The 24,633-nt window shown below is 52.3% G+C and overlaps 1 protein-coding gene across 5 annotated transcripts in view; it reads right to left on the bottom strand.

Moving 5' to 3' along the window:
* Positions 1-157: 157 nt before the first annotated feature.
* ABCB9 (ATP binding cassette subfamily B member 9) overlaps positions 158-24,633 on the bottom strand; it is a 46,238-nt gene continuing 21,762 nt past the window's right edge. For all 5 annotated transcript variants that reach the window (XM_032168390.2, XM_032168391.2, XM_058425679.1 and 2 more), the window contains 10 exons: positions 23,586-23,700; positions 22,923-23,053; positions 21,759-21,964; positions 19,196-19,393; positions 17,575-17,703; positions 14,116-14,304; positions 13,421-13,594; positions 8,223-8,382; positions 5,161-5,297; positions 158-1,340 (listed from right to left, as the gene is read on the bottom strand). In XM_032168390.2, coding sequence (XP_032024281.1) covers positions 1,080-1,340; positions 5,161-5,297; positions 8,223-8,382; positions 13,421-13,594; positions 14,116-14,304; positions 17,575-17,703; positions 19,196-19,393; positions 21,759-21,964; positions 22,923-23,053; positions 23,586-23,700 — 1,700 coding nt within the window. In that variant the 3' untranslated portion in view covers positions 158-1,079. The remainder of the gene's footprint in view (positions 1,341-5,160; positions 5,298-8,222; positions 8,383-13,420; positions 13,595-14,115; positions 14,305-17,574; positions 17,704-19,195; positions 19,394-21,758; positions 21,965-22,922; positions 23,054-23,585; positions 23,701-24,633) is intronic.

Genomic DNA, 24,633 nt, shown 5'->3' with positions numbered 1-24,633 from the left:
GAGTGCAGATGGGGCTCCCAGACACAGGGGGAGGCCCTGGACCACCCAAAGTCTCTCTGCAACTCCACCAGAGAGGGCTCAGAGGAGAGCCGTGGTCTGGTGGAAAAACCTAACTGGGCGATGAGGCAGTTGGCCCAAGTAGAAGTCAGGTTAGGGGTAAGAGGTAGTACACTTTATTGACCGGGTTCTCCCAACATGTTGCAACCTCTGGCAAAGCCAGACCCTGGGCTTTGCCACCATCCCATCCACCAAAGAGAGAAGAGAACGCATCTCATGAACATCCACGTGGCCTCCAGACAGCAGAGCACAAGGGCGGGTGTGGGGAGGGAGGCTGCCAGCCAGGGGTGGGTGGACGAGGGGCGAAAGCGCTGGGTGCCGGGCTGGGGGCACCCCTGAGGCCCCTCCAGACCTGGCCAGCCCCTCACTCCCCCAGTTGAGGTTTCGTGTGGTTCACAGTGAGACTGGCTTAGATTGGCAGCGGGCGATGGCAGACAGATGCCCTCCACGCTCCCCACCTGCCCTGGCCAGACTCACAGAGCTGGCAAGAGGGAGAGACGGAAAATCCCGTTCCCCGTGTCTCCCTCCGGGACAGGGAAGCCCCTTCTCTGGAGGGGTAAAGGGGAGAGGCCTAGTCTCTTGACATCCCCTAGGCTACTAAGGAAGGGCCATTCACTCCTGGCTCAGAAGTTTCTAGAACATCTTGGTGAAAGTGCCCGCCATTACTCCCAATTAGAAAAAGGGTTTTGAAATCTAGGAGTTGACTGGGGTGCCTCAAACTAAACAGTAAAAACCCTGGTAAGATCTAGGTTTAAAAAGGCAGCTCTACCTTTGCTTAGGAGGCTGGGGAGGTCCGTGAAGGCATTGGCTCAGGGCAGCAGGGGTAGGGAGTGCCCTGGGAATGGCGCAGGGACCAGGGGCAAGATGCAGGAAGCGGTGATCCATGGGACATGGCAGGTCGTCGTCCAGTGCTGCAGGCCTGGGCTCGGAGGGCAGCGAGGGACCACTGGGGGCCTCCGTGGGCACATCTGCCAGGCAGGCACCGGGGCCTCTGCCCCACTGGGAGAAGCAGGGGCCCCCCATCAGGCCTTGTGACTGCCGTTGGCTGCAGGCTCCTTGTGGCCAGCTGTGAAGTCCACGGCGGGCTCAAGCCCCAGCATCTGCCGCTGCACCAGCTTGGCGTAGAGGCCGCCCTGGGCCAGCAGCTGCTGGTGGGTGCCCTGCTGCACTACACGGCCCTTGTCCAGCACCACAATGAGGTGCGCGTGCTCCACAGTGCTCAGCCGGTGCGCGATGATGAGTACCGTGTGCTTCTGCAGGTTGCCGTGGATGGCCTGCTGGATCTGCGGGGACAGTGGGGGCCTGGCTTGCATGGCACGGACGCCCCACCCACAACCATGCTCCATGCCACCACCTATGGGCTGATGCTTAACCTCTCTGAGGCTCAGTTCACAAAGGATGGCCAGCTTCCTTGGTTTTTCTTAAAGGGAGACAGCTCAGGGCCAGACACAGCGAGGCACCTGGTGAATGGGGGATCAGCCCTACCCTGGCCCTCCAGTCTTCTGGTCCCTCCCTTCCCCCTCTTTTTTTTTTTTTTTTTTTTTGACTAAGTCTTGCTGTCACCCAGGCTGGAGTGCAGTGGTGCGATCTCAGCTCACCTCAACCTCTGCCTCGTGGGTTCAATCAATTCTCATGCCTCAGCTTCCCAAGTAGCTGGGGGATTACAGGTGCATGCCATCATGCCCAGCTAATTTTGTTTTGTATTTTTAGTAGAGGTGGGGGTTTCACTATGTTGGCCAAGCTGGTCTCGAATTCCTGACCTCAAGTGACCAGCCTCCCTCCTTTTTCTTTTCTTTTTGAGACAGGGTCTTGCTCTGTGGCCCAGGCTAGAGTGCAGTGGAGCGATCACAGCTCACTGTATCCTCAACCTCCTGGCCTTAAGGAATCCTCCTGCCTCAGCCTTCCAAGTAGCTGGGACCACAGGCATGCACCATAGTGCCCAGCTAATTTTTGTATTTTTTTGTAGAGATGGGTGTCCCACTATGTTTCCTAGGCTCGTCTTGAACTCCTGGCCTCAAGCCATCCTCCCGCATTGGCCTCCTAAAGTGCCAGGATTATAGGTGTGAGCCACCACACCCAGCCTCCGTTTAATTTTCTTTAAACCTAAAACCGCTCTAAAAAATAAAGCCACTGGAAGCAGTGGCTCACACCTGTAATCCCAGCACTTTGGTAGGCCGAGGCAGGTGGATCCCTTGAGCTCAGGAGTTTGAGACCAGCCTGGGCAACATGGCGAAACCCCGTCTCTACAAAAAATATAAAAAATTAGCTGTGTGTGGTGGCATGCAGCTGTAGTCCCAGCTACTCAGGAGGCTAGGAGGTTGGAGGATCGCTTGAGCCCGGGAGAACTGTGATTGTGCCACTGCGTGCCAGCCTGGGTGACAGAGCAAGGCCTTGTCTCAAAACAAACAAAAACCAACAACAACAAAAATAAAGCCTATTAATTTTTACAAACAATCCAAACTCCGTACTAGAAGCCGAGGAGTTTGCCTCCCTGCAACTTTGTCCTTACCCCCCTCCATTCAATCCCCACCCACCAGCCACACTGACCTTTTGGCTTTGAACTTGCCAAGCTCATTCTCCACTCCGGGCCTTGGCACCTGCTGACCCTTCCTCCTGGCACGTTCTTACCTCCAGAACTCTCCACCACTGGCTTCTTTTCTTTCATGTCTCAGCTCAGACGGCACCTGATGGCCTTGGTTCTAATGGTGAGAACCACAGAACTCTTGGCACATGGTGACTCCATCCAAACCGCTGTGCTAAGTAACCAAACTCTAGCATGGCTTCTAGCAGCAGAAAGCCATATCCCTGGGATGACCACAGCCCCCATTCAAGTGCCTGTGTGAGAAAGCTCAACTTGGCCAGGAGAATTTGCTGTGTTTTAGTCAACACCTGCTGACTGGCCCCAACCTCTTTTTCTTGGAGTGTTTACTAAAAAGGCTTACAACTGTGACTCCTTCCTCTGTCCCTCTGAGATGTGTATGTGATCTCCTGCATCTCAGAAGTGTCTCTCTTAAGGACCTGAAAGCCATTCCCTTGAAATGGACAGCTAGACACAGGTAGCCTCTTGGCTGTCCACTGGGCTTGCTTTTAGTTTTCATGGGGGCCTCTGCCCGCTCCCCTCCCTATCCCCTCATTCTCCCTTTAAAATGCCCGTCACCACCAAACTGGGATGGAACACGGCTCCTTCCCCACTGTCAGGAGTTACTGCATAAAATCTCTTTTATGGCTTTTGCTAGCGCCCAGCTGTGTTTACCTTTGACAACGGTGACCCCTCCCAATCTCCTGGTGTCCCAAGACTGTTTCATTTGCTTTGTAGCACAGGCCATGGGGTGAACGCATGCTTGTTTCCTTGTTTTTTTTTTGAGATGGAGTCTTGCTCTGTTGTCCAGACTGGAGTGCAGTGACGCGATCTTGGCTCACCGCAAACTCAGCCTCCTGGGTTCAAACCATTCTCCTGCCTCAGCCTCCCAAGTAGCTGGGATTACAGGTACCCGCCACCACACCCAGATAATTTTTGTATTTTTAGTAGAGACAGGGTTTCACCATGTTGGCCAGACTGGTCTCGAACACCTGACCTCGTGATCCGCCGGCCTCGGCCTCCTAAAGTGTTGGGATTACAGGCGTGAGCCACCACGCCTGGCCTTCCTTGTTTCTTATCTGCCTTCCCCACTGGAATGGAAACACCATGAGGACAAGGGTCTTTGTCTGGTCAGCCCACCACGATAACCCCAGAATGGTGCCTGGTGCCTGAGAAGAGCTCAGTAACTCTCTGTGTAATAAGTGAATCAATCCGCACATAGACTGAGGTTGCTAGCCATCTGCAAATACATGACTGGGCCCACCTGACCAGTGAGAATGAAACTCAGAGGGGAAGCACTAGCTTGAGGTTACACAGTTATAAACTGTAGGACGGAGCTGCTAGTCCAGGTATCCCCATTCTGTTTTTTGTTTTTGTTTGTTTTTTGAGACGGAGTCTCGCTCTGTTGCCAAGGCTGGAGTGCATTGGTGCAATCTCGGCTCACTGCAACCTCTGCTTCCCAGGTTCAAGCTATTCTCCTGCCTCAGCCTCCCAAGTAGCTAGGATTACAGGCACCTGCCACCATACCTGGCTGATTTTTGTATCTTTAGTAGAAACAGAGTTTCACCATGTTGGCCCGGCTGGTCTTGAACTCCTGACCTCAGGTGATCCACCCGCCTTGGCCTCCCAAAGTGCTGGGATTATAGGCATGAACCACTGTACCCAGGCTTTTTTTTTTGTAGATGGAGTCTCATTCTGTCGCCCAGGCTAGAGTGCAGTGGCACAATCTCAGCTCACTGCAACCTCCATCTCCTGGGTTCAAGTGAGTCTCCTGCCTCAGCCTCCCGAGTAGCTGGGGTTACAAGCATGCACCACCATGCCCAGCTAATTTTTGTATTTTTAGTAGAGACGGGGTTTCACCATATTGACCAGGCTGGTCTTGAACTCTGGACCTCAAGTGATCCGCCTGCCTTGGCCTCCCAAAGTGCTGGGATTACAGGCATGAACCATCATACTGGGCCTGTTTTGTTTTGTTTTGTTTTTATCTGTTTGTTTGAGCCAAATGGAGTCTGGCTCTGTCACCCAGGCTGGAGTGCAGTGGCACGATCTCAGCTGACTGCAACCTCCACCTCCCAGGTTCAAGCAATTCTCCTGCCTCAGCCTCCCAAGTAGCTGGGATTACAGGCATGTGCTACCACGCCTGGCTAGTTTTTGTATTTCTAGTAGAGATGGGGTTTCACCATGTTGGCCAGGCTGGTCTCCATCTCCTGACCTCAGGTGATCCACCTGCTTCGGCTTCCCAAAGTGCTGGGATTACAGGTGTGAGCCACCGCTCATGACCCAGTCTCCCCATTCTGATGCCTTCTCTTGCCCCACACCATACAGCTCTGCCTGGAGCCTGGAGGCTGGGTCCAGAGTGGCTCCTGGCTCCCCACTCTCAACACCAGGAATTCACCAGCCTAGAAGGCTGACTGGGCTGAGCTCCTGGGGCCCGTCTCTTCTCAGCACCCATCTGCTGGGCAATGGGGGCTCTGGCCGCCTGGAGCTGCTCCTGCCACCGCATTGCCTGCCACCCTGTGACTCACCAGATACTCGCTCTCGGCATCCAAAGCGCTGGTGGCTTCATCCAGGATGAGGACTGGGGGGTTCCGCACCAGAGCCCGGGCCATGGCCACCCGCTGCTTCTGGCCACCTGACAGCTGGGCGCCCTTCTCCCCTGTCTCTGTATGGTGGAGGCACAGAGACAATTTAGCAATGGGTGAGGCCGGGCAGCCCCGGGGAAGAGTGAGGGGCCCTGCCCTGCAGCTGTGGAAAGGGCGGGCTGGAACCCACAGCTTGAAAGCTCATGAAATGATGCTCCCCCCACCCAACTCATAAGGGACATGCAGATTAAGCCTACATGCGAATTGATAGCAAGTTACCAATTTTCACCCATTCCTTTGGCAGAAACCCAAACATCTGATAGCACACAGTGCAGGTGAGGCTGCAGGGAGACAGGCCCTCACCTGTCCTCCTGGAGAAGGGGAGTTGGAGCGAGCCCCATGGCTTGAAGAGCTGCAGCAATAACCCTGGGTCTATGAGTCTGTGCAGTGCAAAGGTTGTGTGTGTTCACCACAGATGTGCGGCCTGTGGCCCAGCAAGCCCACCTGGACCAATTTTCCCCATGGACCAACTTCTTCCCATGCAGAACAATACAGACACAGGTCACTTGTGACCCACAGTGTTGTTATTGCAAAAAATAAAAACAAATAGACTCAAATGTCCATCAATAGGAAATTGAGCCAATCAATTATTATTATTTTAGAGACAGGGTCTCACTCTCTCACCCACGCTAGAGTACAGTAGTGCAATCATTGCTTACTGTAGCCTCAAACTTCTGGGTTCAAGCGATCCTCCAGCCTCAGCCTTCTGAGTAACTGAGACTACAGGTGCATGCCACCATACCTGGCTAACTTAAAATATTTTTCTGTAGAGGTGGGGTCTCACTACATTGCCCAAGCTGTTCTCAAACCCCTGGCCTCAAGCGATCCTCTTGCCTTGGCCTCCAAAGTGCTGGGATTACAGACGTGAGCCACTGCACCTGGTCATGCCACCAGGTCTTTATTATTTCATTTTTCTTTCACTGAGATGAAACTGACATAACATAAACATAACCATTGTAAAGTGAATAATCCGGGCTGAGTGCAGTGGCTCCCAGCACTTTGGGAGGCCGAGGCGGGCAGATCACGAGGTCAGGAGATTGAGACCATCCTGGCTAACACAGTGAGACCCTGTCTCTACTAAAAATACACAAAATTAGCCGGGTGTGGTGGTACATGCCTGTAATCCCAGCTACTCGGGAGGCTGAGGCAAGAGAATCACTTGAACCCGGGGGGCAGAGGTTGCCATGAGCCGAGATCGCGCCACTGCACTCCAGCCTGGGCAACAGAGTGAGACTCCGTTTCAAAAAAAAAAAAAAAAAAAAAAAAGTGAATAATCCAGTGGCATTTAGTGCATTCACAATGTTGCACAACCACCACCTCTATTTAATTCCAAAACATTATTCTAAAATAATATACATTTATTATATCAATTAATTACTAGAACTACTTAAGTTCGTATTGAGGTAATTTTTTTTAAAATTAGTATACTTAGTATATTTTTATTTAAAAATTCTTTTAAATTGACAAGTAAAAATAGTTCATATTTAATGGTGTACAATGTGATGCTTTGAAATACATATACACCGTGGAATAGCTAAATCAAGCCAGTTAACATATACATTATCTCACATATTTATCACTTCTTTTTTTTTAGAGAGAACACTTAAAATCTACTCTCTTAGCTATTTTCAAGTACACAGTACACTGTTATTAACTATAGCTGGCCAGGCACGGTGGCTCACACCTGAAATCCCACCACTTTGGGAGGCCAAGGCAGGCGGATCACCTGAGGTCAGGAGTTCGAGACCAGCTGGGCCAAAATAGTGAAACCCCGTCTCTACTAACAATGCAAAAAAAAATTAGTGAGGTGCGGTGGTGGGCACTTGTAATCCCAGCTACTCAGGAGGCTGAGGCAGGAGAATCGCTTGAACCTGGGAGACGGAGGTTGCAGTGAGGCAAGATTGCGCCACTGTATTCCAGCCTGGGTGACAGAGTGAGACTGTCTCAATTAAAAAACAAACAAACAAAAAACTATAGTCAGCAGGTCTCTTGACCTTATTCCTAAGGGAAAATTTTTATCTTTTGATCAACATCTCCCCAACCCTCCCTATACATTGTACATATTTAATTACTAAAAAGGGGCTATTGGTGTGGTTCAAAAATCTAAAAATATGGGCTGGGTACAATGGCTCATGCCTGTAATCGCAGCACTTTGGGAGGCAGGAGGATTGCATGAGCCCAGGAATTTGAGACCAGCCTGGGAAACACAGCAAGACCCCATCTCTACAACAAAAATAAAAAATGGGGCAGGAGGATAGCTTGAGCCCAAGAGGTTGAGGCTGCCATGAGCCGTGATCACACTGCTGCACTCCCACCTGGGTGACAGAGCAAGCCCCTGCCTCAAAAAAAAAAAAAATAAATAAAATCTAAAAATACATAAAACTATAAATAATGAAAAGATTAAGTCCTTTCTTCAGTTCCCTCCTGCTCCCACCAAAAAGTCTTTCATTAGTTGCTTACATGTCCTTGTCTAGTTTCTTTATGCAAATATGAACATGTTATTTTTATCTCCCCAATCCTTTAATAGGAAAAAAACAGCTCCTTATACTCTGCACCTGGCTCTTCTCGCTTAGCATCATATCTCAGTGACCTTTCCATACTGATATATGGAGAGCTGCCTCCTCCTCTGCCTCCACCTCCTTCTCCTTCTACTTCCTCTTTTTCCCAGCAGCATAATATTCCAGTGTATGGGCTTCTATAATAATTTACTTAATAAATACTTTGCTGAGTCGGAGCACAGTGGCTCATGCCTGGAATCCCAGCACTTTGGGGATTGCAGGAAGATTGCTTGAGCCCAGGAGGTTCGAGTCTAGCCTGGGTAACGTAGCCGGACCCCATCTCTACAAAAAAAGAGCAAGTGGCAGAGGGCAGTGCTTAACTCAGAGGGCTATGTCCCTGAGGGTGACTCTGTGGGCCCAGGAGAGGGGCCACCCCCGGCTCTGCACCTGTGCTGTAGCCGTCCTGGAGTTCCATGATGAAGCCGTGGGCGTTGGCCTTCTGCGCGGCCTCCACCACCATCTCGAAGGGCACAGTGGGCAGGCCATAGGAGATGTTGTCTGTGATGGAGCGGGCGAACAGCACGGGCTCCTGGCTCACCAGGGAGATCTGGGGAGGAGGGAGCATGGGGCATGAGAGGCCAGGAATGTGTTCATCCAGCTGTCCCCAGCAGCCTTGCTGCCTGGGGCCTGGAGACGTCAGCAGTCTCAGGCCTGAAACCTGATCGGGGCCCAGTGACTGCACTGAGCTGCCTCTCTTCTTCCCCAACAGCGATTCCCGCCTGTACCCACAAGCCCTCAGCCTCCCCTAATCAGCAAACTGGGGCCTTTTACATTTGCTGCTCTGGGATAAGCCAAGTTCCCTGACCTCCGAGAGAAAGCTCACTGGCCATCCCTGTCCTGGAAAAAAAAGAAAGAGGGATAGAATGAATATAGAATGTTGCTATGAATGAGTCTGCCCATCTCAGGAAGCAAGAGGCCACAGCAGGGCTCCAGGTCACACAGACTGCCCTGGCGGTGGTCCCCTCCCTTCTAAGAGAACAATTTAAAGGAGCTATCCTCTCTAGATTACAGTTTCAGGAATCTGGGCCTACAAAAATAATAGTATGGCCAGGCCTGGTGGCTCATGCCTGTAATCCCAGCACTTAGGGAGGCAGAGGCAGGAGAATTGCTTTAGTCTAGGAGTTCAAGACCAGCCTGGGAAACACAGCAAGATCCCGTATCTACAAAATGAAAAAAATATATAGTATGGAAGATATCATTGCAACACCATAAGTAGCAAAAGTTAGTTAATTAATTAAATTAAAATGGAAACAATCTAGGTGTCCATAAACGGGGATTGGTTAAATAGTGACAGTGCACCCTTAAAACTGAATTGCAATAGATACATATACATAGCATGATTCTATTCTTGTTTAAAAAAATTATAAACATGTACCTTCATATATTGATATATTTCTATAAAGATAGGAAACACATTGAAAAGGATGTTTACTAAACTGTTAACACTGGCTACCTCCACGTGGTGGAATTCAAAAGGTAAGGTGGAGGGGGACATTCATGTCTTAGTTACAAGATTCATTACAACTATGAGAATATGATTAGCTTGTAACATTTTATTGTTTTTAATTTGTTTTAAAATTTATTGTTTTAAAATGTTTATAGAAATTAACATTTTAAATTTAAAGATAGAGGCCGGGAATGGTGGTTCACACCTGTAACCCCAGCACTTTGGGAGGCTAAGGTGGGAGGATGGCTTGAGCCCAGGAGTTTGAGATCAGCCTGAGCAACACAGTGAGAATCCGTCTCTACAAAATAATTTAAAAATTGGCCAGGTGTACATGGTGGCTCATGCCTGTAATCCTAGCACTTTGGGAGGCCGAGGTGGGCGGATCACCTGAGGTCAAGTGTTCGAGACCAGCCTGACCAACATGGAGAAACCCCGTCTCTACTAAAAATACAAAATTAGCCAGGTGTGGTGGCGCATGCCTGTAATCCCAGCTGCTCGGGAGGATGAGGCAGGAGAATCACTTGAACCCTCAAGGCGGAGGATGTGGTGAGCCGAGATTGCACCATTGTACTCCAGCCTGGGCAACAAGAGCAAAATTCCGTCTCGAAAAAAAAAAAAATTTGACCAGATGTGGTGGTGTGCACCTACAGTCCCTCAGGAGGCTGATGTGGGAGGATTGCTTGAGCCCAGGAGGTCATGGCTGCAGTGAACCATGATCACACCATCACATTCCAGCCTGGGTGACAGAGTGAGATTCTATCTCAAACAAAAAGTACATAATTAGGCCAGGCACCACGGCTCACTCCCAGCATTTTGGGAGGCTGAGGTGGGTGGATCACTTGAGGTCAGGAGTTCGAGACCAGCCTGGCCAACATGGTGAAACCTTGTCTCTACTAAAACTACAAAAAATTAGCCAGGTGTGATGGTATGTGCCTGTAGTCCCAGCTACTCGGGAGGCTGAGGCAGGAGAATTGCTTGAACCCAGAAGGAAGAGGTTGCAGTGAGCCGAGATCATGCCACAGCACTCTAGCCTGTGCGACAGAGTGAGACTCCATCTTAAAAAAAAAGAAAAGGCCGGGCGCGGTGGCTCACGCTTGTAATCCCAGCACTTTGGGAGGCCGAGGCGGGCGGATCACGAGGTCAGGAGATCGAGACCACGGTGAAACCCCGTCTCTACTAAAAATACAAAAAATTAGCCGGGCGCAGTGGCGGGCGCCTGTAGTCCCAGCTACTCGGAGAGGCTGAGGCAGGAGAATGGCGTGAACCCGGGAGGCGGAGCTTGCAGTGAGCCGAGATTGTGCCACTGCACTCCAGCCTGGGCGACAGAGCGAGACTCCGTCTCAAAAAAAAAAAAAAAAAAAAAAAAAAAAAAAAAAAAAAAAAAAAAAGAAAAGAATAGAAAAAGTACATAAATAAATAATTGAGAGGCTATTCATGAAAAAGAAAACCAAATGGCCAATAAATATATGAAAAGGTGTTTAATATCTTCAGTCATCAGGAAAACGCAAAAGACCACAATAAGCTACCACTACATTCTCACCAGTTAGCAAAAATTCAGGACTGACAATGTTAGGTGTCTGAGAATCAAAGCGTGGTACCTACTGCAAAGTGTGAACAGCTCTGCCCAGGGGCCTCTTCTAAAACTGGTGAGCAGCAGCCTGGTGGCCCCCCACTTGGCACCATTTCACAACAATCTACCTCTGGTTACATGCACATGGTGTGGGCAGATTTCACAACCCATGGCCCTCGCCACCATCTAGAACTTGGCTAGGAGTTCTGGAATCTCTGTGCCAACACTCAGGCTTTCACATAATTTATGTTGATGATGTAAATGGTGCTCTCTTAACAGTTTATATTTCTTGGACAGTGCACAACCTGAGCAACCATCCAGGGCATCCCTGCTCTTAGGCCAGCACAGGGACAGGTGTTACAGTTCTTTTTCTGAAAGGATTACTAAAAACTGTCCAGTCATGAATAGCCTATTTTGAGTACTGGAGATGACCTAAATGTGGAACAGCTGAAACTCCTTCACTGCTTGTAGAATGTAAATTGTAAAATGTAAATTGGTATAACCACCTGGGGATAGCTGTTGTGACAGAAACTACTGCAGTTGGGGATGTACATCCACTATCACCAAGCTTTCTACTCTTAGGATTATACCTTGGGAGGACATACTCATGTACACCAGAAAACATAGACAAAATTGTCCACATCCCACACTGGTATTTTTGGTAATGGTAAAACAAAACAAAACAAAACTGAAAAACAGGCCGGGGGCAGAGGCTCACACCTGTCATCCCAGCACTTTGGGAGGCTGAGGCAGGAGAATCACTTGAGGCCAGGTGTCTGAGATCAGCCTAGGCAACATGGTGAGACCACATGTCTACAAAAAAATAAAATTAGCTGGGCATAGTGGCATGTGCCTGCAGTCCCAGCTACTTGGGAGGCGGAGGTGGGAGGATGACTTGAGCACAGGACTCTGAGGCTGCAGTAAGTTGTGACTGTGCCACTGCACTCCAGCCTGGGCAACAGCGGGAGACCCTGTCTCAAAAAAATAAAAATAGGCCGGGTGCGGTGGCTCATGCCTGTAATCCCAGTACTTTGGGAAGCCGAGGCAGGTGGATCACGAGGTCAGGAGATCGAGACCATCCTGGCTAACATGGTGAAATGCCGTCTCTACTAAAAATACAAAAAATTAGCCAGGCGTTGTGGTGGGCATCTGTAGTCCCAGCTACTCGGGAGACTGAGGCAGGAGAATGGCGAGAACCCGTCAGGTGGAGCTTGCAGTGAGCCGAAATCATTCCACTGCACTCCAGCCTGGGCAACAGAGCGAGACTCTGTCTCCAAAAAAAAAAATACATAAAAATAAATAAACAAAATAAAATATAAAGGGAAACAACCCAGCGAGGCACGGTGGCTCACGCCTATAAACCTAATACTTTGGGAGGCCAAGGCAGGCTGATCACCTGAGGTCAAGTGTTCGAGACCAGCCTGGGCAACACGGTGAAACCCTGTCTGTACTAAAAATACAAAAATTAGTCGGGCATGGTGGCACAGTCCTGTAATCCCAGCTACTAGGGAGGCTGAGATAGGAGAATAGCTTGAACCCAGGAGGTGGAGGCTGCAGTGAGCTGAGATCGCACCACTGAACTCCAGCTTGGGCAATAGAGCAAGACTCCATCTCAAAAAATAAAAATAAAATAAAGGGAAACAACCCAAATATCCAGAATGCATAAATAATTGTGATAAACATTTGTACAGTGGGTTATCACCCAGCAATGAAAATGAATGAACTCTGTCCCCAGCCTCAACCTGGATGACTCACAATGTCGAGTGGGAGACACAAGACACAAACTAATCCACACACCAATCACGATTCTACCCAGATGAAGTTCCGAGCAGGCAGCACAGAGCTCTGCTGTTCAGCGGTGCACACAGAGATGTCAGAACCAATGAAAAGCAAGAACATGAAGACTCTAAAAGTCAAGACATTACTTCTTGGGGAAAGAGAAGGGACACATGGCGGGGGGGAGGAGGCTTCTGGAGTGCCAGAATGTTCTATTTCTTTTTTTTTCTTGAGACAGAGTCTCATTCTGTTGCCCAGGCTGCAGTGCAGTGGCCCAATCTCGGCTCACTGCAACCTCTACCTCCTGGGTTCAAGTGATTCTCGTGCCTCAGCCTCTTGAGGAGCTGAGATTACAGGCATGCGCCACCACACCCGGCTAATTTTTGTATTTTTAGTAGAGATGCGGTTTCGCCATGTTGGCCAGGCTCGTCTTGAACTCCTGAGCTCAAGCACTCCACCCGCCTCGGCCTCCCAAAGTGCTGGGATTACAGGTGTGGGCCATCACATCTGCCCTTTTTTTCTTTTTTAATAGAGACGGAGTCTCGTTATGTTGTCCAGGCTGGCCTCAAGGGATCCTCCAGCCTCAGCTTCCCAAAATGCTGGGATTACAGGAGTGAGCCACCGCGTCCAGACAAGAATGTTCTGTTTCTCTAGGAGGGCATTGTAATTGGTGATAATTCTTTGAACTGTCCATTTATCTCTAGTGCCCTCTTCCGCACCTGTTACAGCTCACAAGAAAGACGGTTAGATGCAGAAAGGGCGAAGGAGTGTGGCCCAGGCCCATCCACATACCACACGGTGCAAGTACTTGTGGTCGTAGGCGCTGATGGGCTTGCCGTCCAGCAGCACCCGGCCCCCTTCCAGGGGGTAGAAGTTCTCCAGGATGTTGACGCAGGAGCTCTTCCCACTGCCCGAGGGCCCCACCAGGGCCGTCACCTTGCCGGGGGACAGGCTGAAGGAGACATTCTGCAAAGAACACACAGGCACAGTGTGGGGTTATTGGCTCACGTCCAGGACTGGATGCCCTGACCTTGGACATAGGTGGGTGCCCTTCCCAGCCCACCCCATGTGCCTCTCCCTCGCTTGGGCACTGCTGGCCCCTAAACGTTCTTTCTAAGACACTAGGACTTGGAAGCACCTTGAGATTTGCTGTTTCCTCTGTCTGGAATGTTCTCTCTGCAGGGAGCCCCCCGGTGAGGTCTCACTTCAAATGTCACCTCCTCCAAGAACCCCTTCTTGACTGTTACCACCATTCCCATGGACCATCCCTACCACAGCACCCTGATCCATTTTCTCTGTAGCACTTATTATCTGGAATCATTCTGTTAAGTATCTGTCTTCCCCAACTGGAGCCCAAAACTCCTGGAGGGCAAGGATCTTGCCTGACATATTCCCAGCTGCCCTGCCACAGCCTGGTGTATAGGAGGTGCACGAGAAATGGGGTGATGGAAAGACTGATTCTGGCAGGCCTCAGGCCGCGCCCTCACCTGCAGGACCTGGGTGTGGGGCCGAGTGCGGTAGGTGAAGGTCACGTTCTCAAAGTCCACCCGGCCCTCCAGGTGGTCGGGGGCCAAGCTGCCATCGTGCACCATGGTCGGCTGCCGGTCGATGAACTCGAACACCTTCTCAGCAGCCCCCACTCCCTGCATCAGGCCACTGTAGACGGAGCCCACGGACTGGGGAGAGGAGACACGTGTTCCTGTCCCACCGATACCCGACTCCTGGGACCCACCCCTGTTACTAGAGAGATGAGGCAGGTACAGAGAAAGCAAGGAGTTCTGGCGGGGAGGTGCAGGAGGCCACCTGACCACCCACTGGTGCATTAGATAACGACAGTAAGGGGAGGTGAGGACAGCAGCATCACCAGCACTCTCCCGGCCATCCAGCTGAGTGGGTGCCATCATCCCCACAGGAGCAGATGGAATCGAAGGAACCGGCAGGGGTGTGGCACAGTGGGAATCCAGCCTTGGTCTTTCAATTGCCATAGCATAGCTGTTTTTTTTTTTTTTTTTAAGATAGAGTCTCCCTCTGTCGCCCAAGCTGGAGTGCAATGGTGTAATCTTGGCTCACTGCACCCTCTGCCTCCCAAGTCAAGTGATTCTCCTGCCTCAGCCTCCAGAGTAGCTGGGATTACAGGTACTCGCCACCACGCCCAGCTAATATTTGTATTTTTAGTAGAGACAGGGTTTCACCATGTTGGCCAGACTGGTCTCAAACTCCTGACCTTAAGTGATCCGCCCACCTCACCCTCCCAAAGTGCTGGGATTACAGGCGTGAGTCACCAGACCTGGCTTGATTTCAGTTTTCAAAATGGGTCTTAATGTGTACTACAAATAAATATATTCTCCTTGGGTAAAACTACATAGAATATGAATGTAAATCATAATAACAGCCCATTTTCTTAAGTATTCTCTTTTTATTTATTGTTTTTGAGAGGAGGGTCTCACTCTGTCACCCAGGCTGGAGTGCAGTGGTGTGATCCTGCTCACTGCAACTTCTGCCTCCCGAGTTCAAGCAATTCTCCAACTTCAGCCTCCCGAATAGCTGGGACCACAGGCATGAGCCACCACTACTCCTGGTTAATTTTTTGTATTTTCAGTAGAAACGGGGTTGCACCATGTTGCCCAGGCTGGTCTGGAACTTCTGAGCTCAAGGAATCTGCCTGCCTCAGCCTCCCAAAGTGCTGGGATTACAGGTGTGGCCCACTGTGCCCGGCCGAGCATGCTCTGTATGTTAGGAGGTAGGTTCCAACATTATCTCCTTTTTTACTGATGAGGAAACTCAGGCACAGAGGGCTCAAGTAACTTGGCCCAGGTCACATAGCCTAGAAGTGGCAGAGCCAGGATTTGAATCCAGGCCCATCTGTCTCCTGAGTTCAGGCTCTTAGGTGCTGAATGTCCTCATTGGTGATAAGGCGGTGATACTTAGGTGCTGAATGTCCTCATTGGTGATAAGGCAGTGATATCAGCATCTGTGTCCTGTTACTGTGAAGACAACAGCAACAGCTGGTAGTAAACACTCAAAACCCCAGAGCTGGCTGGGCACAGTGGCTCACACCTGTAATCCCAGCACTTTGGGAGGCCGAGGCAGGCGGATCATTTGAGGTCAGAAGTTCCAGACCAGCCTGGCCAACATGGTGAAATCCCCTCTCTACTAAAAGTACAAAAATTAGCCGGGCATGGTGGTGCGTGCCTATAGTCCCAGCTACTGGGGAGGATGAGGCAGGAGAATAGCTTGAACCCGGGAGGCAGAGGTTGCAGTGAGCCAAGATTGCACCACTGTACTCTAGCCTGGGCGGCAGAGCAAGACTCTGTCTCAAAAAAAAAAAAAAAAGTAAAAAGAAAAAAATTAGCTGGGTGTGGTGGCATGTGACTGTAACCCCAGCTACTCAAGTAGCTAAGGTAGGAATATCACTTGAGTCCAGGAGGTCAAGGCTGCAGTGAGTCATGATCACAGCACTGCACCCCAGCCTGGGTGACAATGTGAGACTCTGTCTCAAATAGTAATAATAATAAACAAACAACACTGCACTGAACATCTCGGGACATACATCTTCGCCCACTGCTGTGAGTACTCTTGAAGCATGGATTCCTAGGGGCAGAATTACTGCTGAGTCAAATAATACGGCAGGTGTGATTCTCCAGCAGATGCAATGGCCTGAGTAGCAGATGCTAGGAACACCCCACCAACATCCTTGAGCCTTATCAGCGCAGCACACAAAGGCCCAACCTCTTACTGCCTGCGGAATGCGGGCTTTTTTGTGGGAGTGGGGCAGACAAGAGAATTAACACCCTCACTCCAGGCTGACCTTGAGCAATGACTGATGGCAGCTTGGGTGTAAACACCCCAGCTCCCTGGCCCTCAGATGGGATGACTCTGGCGCTGGTATCCTACCCTGTCCGCTAGAAGGATCCCACCTCAGTTGCCCACACTGGTAACTGGCTCCACCACTCACTCTGCTGACTTCCTTCCTTCCACGTCTCACTTTCCACTCCCACCCCAGTTTCCTGAGATCACCTCCCAAACAAATCTGTTGCACTCCAATTCTGTCTCAGGATCTGCTTGTGCGGAAACCAAAATCAAGACAATCTAAAACACCCTTGCATTTCCGAGGCGCTACACTGGAAGTAGGCTGGGAGGAAGTCAGACCCGGCTGGCCCTGAGCCCGTTCCCGAGCAAATGTGGTGGGCGAGTCACTTCACTGCTTGGGTTCAGTTTTCTTTTCTGAGAAATGGGAATTTCCACATCACTTCAACTTCTCACAGAGCTGTTAAGACCATTTCCTGAAGTCACCTCTGTCCCTAAAGGGTGTTGCTGTCACTTGTTGGTAGTATTATCATTCTTTGTTTCTTTTGTTTTTTTTTGAGATGGAGTTTCGCTTTGGTTGCCCAGGCTGGAGTGCAGTGGCACGATCTTGGCTCACTGCAACCTCTGCCTCCCGGGTTCAAGCGATTCTCCTGCCTCAGCCTCCTGAGGACCTGGGACTACAGGCACATGCCACCATACTCGGCTTGCCTATTTATTTATTGAGACGGAGTCTTGCTCGGAGTGCAGTGGTGCGATCTCAGCTCACTGCAACCTCTGCCTCCAGGGTTCAAGCAATTCTTCTCTCAAGTAGCTGGGATTACAGGTACCCACCAACACGCTTGGCTAATTTTTGTGTTTTCAGTAGAGATGGGGTTTCACCACGTTGGCCAGGCTGGTCTCGAACTCCTGACCTCAAGTGATCCACCCACCTCCGCCTCCCAAAGTTCTGGGATTATAGGCGTGAACCACCATGCCCTGCCTAGTATTATCATTCTTGATATGATCATGCTGTCTCCCCTACTTACCTTAGAGAGTAATACCACATTGTCAGAGTCCCTGGAGCCCCCCCACCCCATTAAGATCCCTCTTCCCCAAACCCCTCCCTTCTCTCTGGATTCCCGGACACACTGGCCTCTCACCTCCATACAATCTCCCAGGACAAACTCGTAGATGATGAAGGCGATGAGGTTGCCGCTGGTCATCTGGCCCGAGATGACAAGGTGGCCCCCGTAGTAGAGGATGCTGACCTGGACCACCAGCAGTGTGAGCTGGGGCAGAGGGAGAGGGGATGTGGGTCAGGGGGACCTTAGATCCCCCACCATCCCCCATTCCCTGCCCCATCCCAGGCTACAAGGGGAGGTGAGGGCAGACCCAGCCACAAACTGAAATGCCAGCCGTTGGCAGGGGTGTCTTCCAAGGCTTGTCACTCATGCCTTCCCCTGCCCCGAGCATTTCCCTACAGAGGCCTCCAGCTGGAGCAGGCTGTGGGCTTGGCCACAGAACAAGGCTTTCTTTGTGAGGCCCTGGCACACACATGCCACCCCCAGGCTCCTCAGCTTGGCCACGTGGGAACTATCTGTCCTCCTTATGGGGAAGAGCATGACTCAGAGAGGGCAAGTGCCCTGGCTAAGGTCACACAGCGAGCTCTCTGTTTCCTCCCGCAGAGGGGTTCTGTGAAGAAGGGGCTGTGATGGGGGTGCCCATGCCTTCCTCCTGTACCTGGGGGGCATCTGGGAAGGGAGTGGAGTCTGAGTACCCATGGCAGCCCACACCCCAGTCAGGGACTCCATCTGTCCTCCTCATGCCCAGCCAGAACTAGGCTGCTGTCTGGACCACTGTGCCTTGGTGGAAGCTGCAAAGGATCCCCCTGCCAGCGGACAGATTGCTAAGAGGATCAGCCAGCTGAGCTGGCCCTTAGCCCCTCCTCTCCTCCTTGGCTGGTACTTTGGGGAGGTGGCAGCACCAGGAAGTCCCAGATATCCTCTGTCCCCTGGCTCCCCTGTAGACCACCAGCTCCCTCCTCCCTCTCACTCCAAACCCTCCTCATTCCTCTGCAGCTATGCCCTGACCTGCCCACCTCCCATGTGTGGCCAGTGCAACAGTGACATGATCCAAGTGCTCCCCATCCTCCAAGGAGGGGCTGTGACTCACTCCTGGGAATGTGCCAGACACTGTCGGGAGTGTGTGTGGCTGTGACAGGAGACCTGCCCGAAAGTGGCCTAGGGACCTGCTGACTCCCCACGTCAGCAAGGATGTTTCCCCAGCTGGGAAAAGAAAGCTCCCACCCTGCCACCCCACGCCAGGTGAGCGGGAGAGAGGGGCAGCCTTGCTTCCGGGAAAGATTCTCAGCCGGGCGCGGTGGCTCACGCCTGTAATCCCAGCACTTTGGGAGGCTGATGTGGGTGGATCACCTGAGCTCAGCAGTTCGAGACCAGCCTGGCCAACATAGTGAAACCCTGTCTCTACCAAAAATACAAAAATTAGCCAGGCATGGTGGCGGGCGCCTGTGGTCCCAGCTATGCAGGAGGCTGAGGCAGGAGAATTGCTTGAACTCAGGAGGTGGAGGTTGCAGTGAGCTGAGATGGTGCCACTGCACACCAGCCTGGGTGACAGTGAGGCTCTGTCTCAAAAAAAAAAAGAAAGAAAGATTCTCCACCAGCTTGATGCCAACATGCAGGGCTGATGTCCTAGATCGAGGGCTTCCCCCATCTTTGCATCCCATCCCTCCACAGCCAGAGCTGCCTGGCCAGGGGCACATACCCCGCTGCCCCAGACGTAGTACATGTAGGCAGCCGCCTCCTTCCTGTTCAGCTTGTACACCTGCTGCAGCTTCCGCAGGTACACCTCTGCCTCCTCCTCCTCATTGGCGAAGCTCCGGACAGTCTTCATGGCACTGATGGTCTCCTCAGCCGTGTTGCTCGCTCTGGCCAGGGCATTCTGGACCTCTTTGGAGAGCCTCTATGGACAGGAGGCAGACAAGAAGAAGACCCCAAAACAGCCTCACTATGTACTGGAGCCCCCAGGCCTCTCTGGGTTTTTCCACCCATCGCTGGCACCAGCTATATGTAAGAGGTTCCTGGGACAAAAAGACAAGATCTAGCCCTTTCTCCCCCATCTCCTTCCGGCTCAATTTGACACACTCAGATAGTGAACTCCAGAGAGGCTTTTGGGGTGATGGTTTCAGCTCCTGAAGGATGGGGGGTGCTGATCAATAAGTCATCCCCAGTATTCAAAAGAGGCTATTCATGACTGGACAGTTTTTGGTAATCCTTTCAGAAAAGGGGCCTCAACACCTGACCCTGTGCTGGAAGAGCAGGAGATGTCTGGACAGTTGTTCAGGTTGTACACTATATAAGAAACACCAACTATTAAAGGGGCACCATTTACATCATCAACATAAATTGTTAGAGCCTGAGGGTTGACAAAGAGATTCCAGAACTCCCAGCCAAGTTCTACATGGTGGTAGGGGCTGTGGGTTGTGAAATCTGCCCACGCCATGTGCATGTCACCACAGGCAGAGCTGAAAAGTGGTCCCAAGTGTGTGGCCATCAGGCTGCTGTTCACCAGAGTCCTGGAAGAGGCCCCTGGATGGAGCCGTTCACACTTTGCGGGAGTCACTATGCTGATCGTCAAGTCAGCCAGGAAGGCTGCCCGAGAGGCCAGGACAGGAGCATGCACTGGCATGTCCCATGACCATGTGTCACGCCCCAGCCGCAGGAAGCATGCAGGGTGCTTGAGTCATGTTTGGCCACGGGCGGTGTGTGTGGCTTGTGGAGATGACTCGCTGGCTACACACAACACATTCAGGCATGGGGTGGAAAACCCAAATAGGGCCTTCCTGAGGCCTCCCTTAGCTGAACTAAAAGGCGGGGTCTGCAGCGCACACAGAGGTGGGGGCTGAGGGGAAGCTCCAGGGTTTCCTGCTCCGTCCCAGGGGCTGGTGGGAAGGCCAGAAGCAAGGGGTAGGGAGCAGCGTGCTGGAAATGGCTCAGACTCTAAAGAATAGATTTACTTTCTCATCTCAGTGAGGACAGCGGGGAGGCTCGTGACCAGGAACTTCGGGAAGAGGTCCCACCTGTGTGGCTGGAGAAGGCTGTGGGGAGTGGCCTCACCGGGGGCTGGGTGGGAGACGGCTTCCTTTGCTACCCTGGTCTCAGGTCACCAACACCAAAGGCTCCAATGGAGCCACGACAGTGACTAACCCGGCACCACCTGGAGGCTGTCATGCATCCAAGCCCCTGCTCAGAAGTACCCTGCGTGGGCCTGGGTGACTCTGAGGGGGTTGCCTGTACCTGTCACAGGGTCACAGCCCTGCCTGTCTGAACCCAGCCTGTCTGTCCCTTAGGGCTCGGGGGCACCCGCCCATTTGGGAAGCAGGAGGAGGGTGAGGTCAAACCTGGCTCATGGGACTAGCTCCGAAGCAGAAGCAGTGCCGTGGGGTGACCAGAGGGGACAGCAGCCTGCCCATGCATCACGGAGGGCCTGCACCACCCCCACATACACACCAGGCACGTCCCAACCCAGGGCCTTTTCACTGGCTGTGCCCTCTGCTCAGCACACACCTCCTAAGACGCCCGCCTCCTTCAGACCCTTGTTCAGATGTCCCCTTCTCAGCAAGACCTATTTAACTTGTATTTATTCATTCATTTTGGAGACAGGGTCTTGCTGTGTCACCCAGGCTAGAGTACAGTGGCACGATCATAGCTCACTACAGCCTCGACCTCCTGGGCTCAGGCGATCCTCCACCTCAGCCTCCCAGGTAGCTGGGACCACAGGCATGTGCCACCAAGCCCAGCTAATTTAAAAAAATCTTTTTTTGTAGAGATGGGGTCTTGCTATATTGTCCAATCTTGTCTCGAACTCCTAGGCTCAAGTAGTCCTCCTGCCTGTGTCTCCCAAAGTTCTGGGATTACAGGCATGAGCCACCGGGCCCAGCTAGCAATCCAATTTAAAATTGCAACTACACCCAATGCTCCCAATCCCTCTGCTCGCTTCGTGTTTCTCCTTAGCACTGACCATCTTTTACTGTATTGTAGATTCTCATTCTTTGTGCTGTTGGTACCTAGTATCCGTCTCTGACACTAGAATACAAGTTCCAGGAAGGCAGGGGCCATGTCTTTCTCACTGATGTATCCCAGTGCCTGGGACATAGCAGCTGGTCAGTAATTATTTATTGAATGAATGAAGAAATGAATGAATGAATGCAAACACAGCCTCAAGACCAGTCCTTCACTAGCCCTTAGTGGCCCCCTGAGCCCCTCCTAAGGGGATGTTTGGGGGCTGCCAGGGTGCACGGTCCCCAGCAGAGACGGGGCAGGCCTACCTTGTAGTACTTGCCGTAGATGTTGGACACCATCATGATGATGGGGAAACCCATGAAGGTGACCAAGGAGAGCTGCCATGAGAGGCTGAACATGAAGACCACCACGCCCGTGACCTTGACCGTGTTCCGCAGGAAGACATTGATGTTCTGGGAGACCAGGTCGCTGACCATGGTGGTGTCCGAGGTCAGGCGGGAGATGAGGTCCCCTGGAACACACGCGGCTCAGCTCTCACCACAGCAACCCGGGCCTTGGGGGTGGCAGTGGGGGATGCTAAGGGGCCTCTGAGACAGGCACTGGGAAGCTGGGCCTCCCTAGCTGTGGGCGGGGTTGGGGGGTGGGAGAGAAGAGCAGATACCCCTCGAGGGCTACTCTGAGCCAATCCCAGTCACCAGCATCTTGCTTAGGCTTCGCGACATCCCGCTGTACAGCGGAGGAGGCTGGGGCTCAGAACAGGAAGGCCCCCATAGAGTCACACGGCCTGTCTGTGGCTGAGCCAGACTTCAAACCCGTGTCTCCTCCCTGTCACTGGCAGAGGGGGTAACTCCTCTTCCCTTCTAGAGAAATAACAACCTGGCTGGTGGCGGGCAGAAAAGCGCAGACACTTCTTACCTAAGTTGGACACTGTGCTAAGAGCTTTGTAAGGACCCCATGGTGTGGCTACTATCCGTGTTCCCATTTTACAGACAAGAAAACAGAGGCTTAGAGAGGTGAAGTTCGCGAGTGGAGAAACCAGGGCTTGGACCCAGGCTGGTGTCTCTCAGAGCTTGGATCTTGGTGGATATTCTATCGTCTTTCCTGTTGTGGTCCCTGGCCCTCACCCGCTGACCCCCATGGGAGCGGGGTCTCTGCCGGCCACAGGCGTGGGTAGTCCTGGCCCTGGTGGTTTCCATGGAGCAATGGAAAGCAAGGCCTTGGCCCCTGCGGGGACCTCGGGTGGCCTGGCCAGGGCCCCACAGAGGCCGCAGCCCACACCAAAACCTCAGTGAGCAAGCCAGCTCCCAGGACACAGGCCAAGCCCAGGGTGTTCCCAGCCTGAACTAACAGCAGGAGGAGAAGACAGAGGGCCGAGACCACCCACACGCCCATTTCATTCCTCAGTGCCAGGCAAGCCCACAGGGGTGGGGCCCAGCCCCCAGGACACCTAGGGCACTGGGAGGACCAACCTGTGCGATTCTCATCAAAGAAGCTTGTCTCCTGGGACACCAGTGAGCGGAAGAGACAGTTTCGAAGGCGAATGTTCAGTCTGGCAAATATGAGGGTAAAAATGCCGCCCCGAATACCTGCGGCAAATGAGCTAATTGCAGATAAGAGATGTTATAGCACGACGTCCTTCCAGACCAGTGACCACACCCGGCTGCCCCCTCCCGCTGCCGGCAGGCCTGGGAGCCCCACCGCAGCCCCGCTCCAGGGCTGGCACCCCTGCGGGGTCCCCCTCATTCCCAGCGGGAGCCTCCCCCAAGGTGAGGGCAAAGGGGACACTAGTGGGGCAAAAGACCCAAATGTGCCAGCCAGACCCTCTCCCTTCCAGAACAGCTCAGACAAAGCCGGTTCTGTTTGGGACCAGATTCCTACTTGGAAAACAGCCAGGGAGGGTGAGCGGGGAACCCTGAGGACTGAAGCCCTTTTCAGGGACCAGAGGGTGTGGTTCTAGGGTGCTCTAAGACAGTGTGGAAGCCGGTTCCCAGGGTGACCAGCTGAGGGACAGGCCCACCAGGGGCATTTCCAGGGCCTCCCTGGCCCCTGTCTTCCTTAGGAACAGGCCCTCCCTTCCCTCCCTGGTGCAGGCCGGGGTGTGCGGGGCAGGGCGTGGGGGTTGAGCCGGCTACCTGCCAATGGCCAGCAGGCACACGATGATGACAGCCGTGCTGAACTGATCCATGCTTTTCTGGATGACGATGCCATCAATGGCGCGGCCCGTGTAGTAGGGCAGGAAGGTCTCTCCTGGGGGAGGCAGGGCAGCCTCAGGGACGTCTGCAGCCAGGGGAACCCACACCCTTCCTCCTGAGGCTCCAGAAGTCCACACACCAACCCCTCTGCCCGCTCCACCGGTGGGCTTTCCTCCCTCGGCAAACTCTTGCTGCCCATCGTGGGGCCCCAGGGTGCTTCATGCCCCCCTCCTCAGAGAACAGGGAAGCACTGGGCCTTGCATCCACACAGCCTGCTGGTTCTTATTTATTTATAGTGGCTACCAGGCATCGAGCCAGGGCTCCTGCGGGATGCTTCATTCTCTTGTTTTTTTGAGACAGGGTCTCGCTGTGTCCCCTGGGCTGGAGTGCAGTGGTGTAATCATAGCTCATTGCAGCATCAAACTCCTGGGCTCAGGTGATCCTCCTGTCTCAGCCTCCTGAGTAGGGAACACAGGCCTGTGCCATCATGCCAGGCTAATTTTTTTTTTTTTTTTTTTGTAGAGACAGGGGTCTCACTATGTTGCCCAAGCTGGTCTCAACCTCCTGGGTTGAAGCAATCCTCCTACCTTGGCCTCCCAAAGTACTGGGATTATAGGTATGAGCCAGCGCTCCTGACCTTTGTTTCATTCCCTTTGGAGCAGGCCCTGGAATCACCCCCATTTTACAAATGAGAAAAATTAATTTAATTTGTTTTTTTCTTTTTGTAAAATATTTTCCTTTTTTTTTTTTTTAACTTTTTGAGACAGGGTTTCGCTCCTGTCGCCGAGGCTGGAGTGCAGCCTCAACCTCCTGGGCTCAGTGGATCCTCCCACCTCAGACTCCTGAGTAGCCGGGACTACAGGCACACGCCACCAGGCCTAGCTAATTTTTTGTATTTTTTTGTAGAGATGAGGTTTCGCTAGGTTGCCCAGGCTGGTCTCTAACTCCTGGGCTCAAGCGATCCACCCACCTCAGCTTCCCAAAGTGC

The sequence above is a fragment of the Hylobates moloch genome, unplaced genomic scaffold, assembly GCF_009828535.3.
Source record: "Hylobates moloch isolate HMO894 unplaced genomic scaffold, HMol_V3 SCAFFOLD_12, whole genome shotgun sequence".
In the NCBI taxonomy this organism is placed as follows: Eukaryota; Metazoa; Chordata; class Mammalia; order Primates; family Hylobatidae; genus Hylobates; species Hylobates moloch.
The sequence above is the reverse complement of the archived record's forward strand: the minus strand, read 5'-3'. Positions and strand labels throughout refer to the sequence as shown.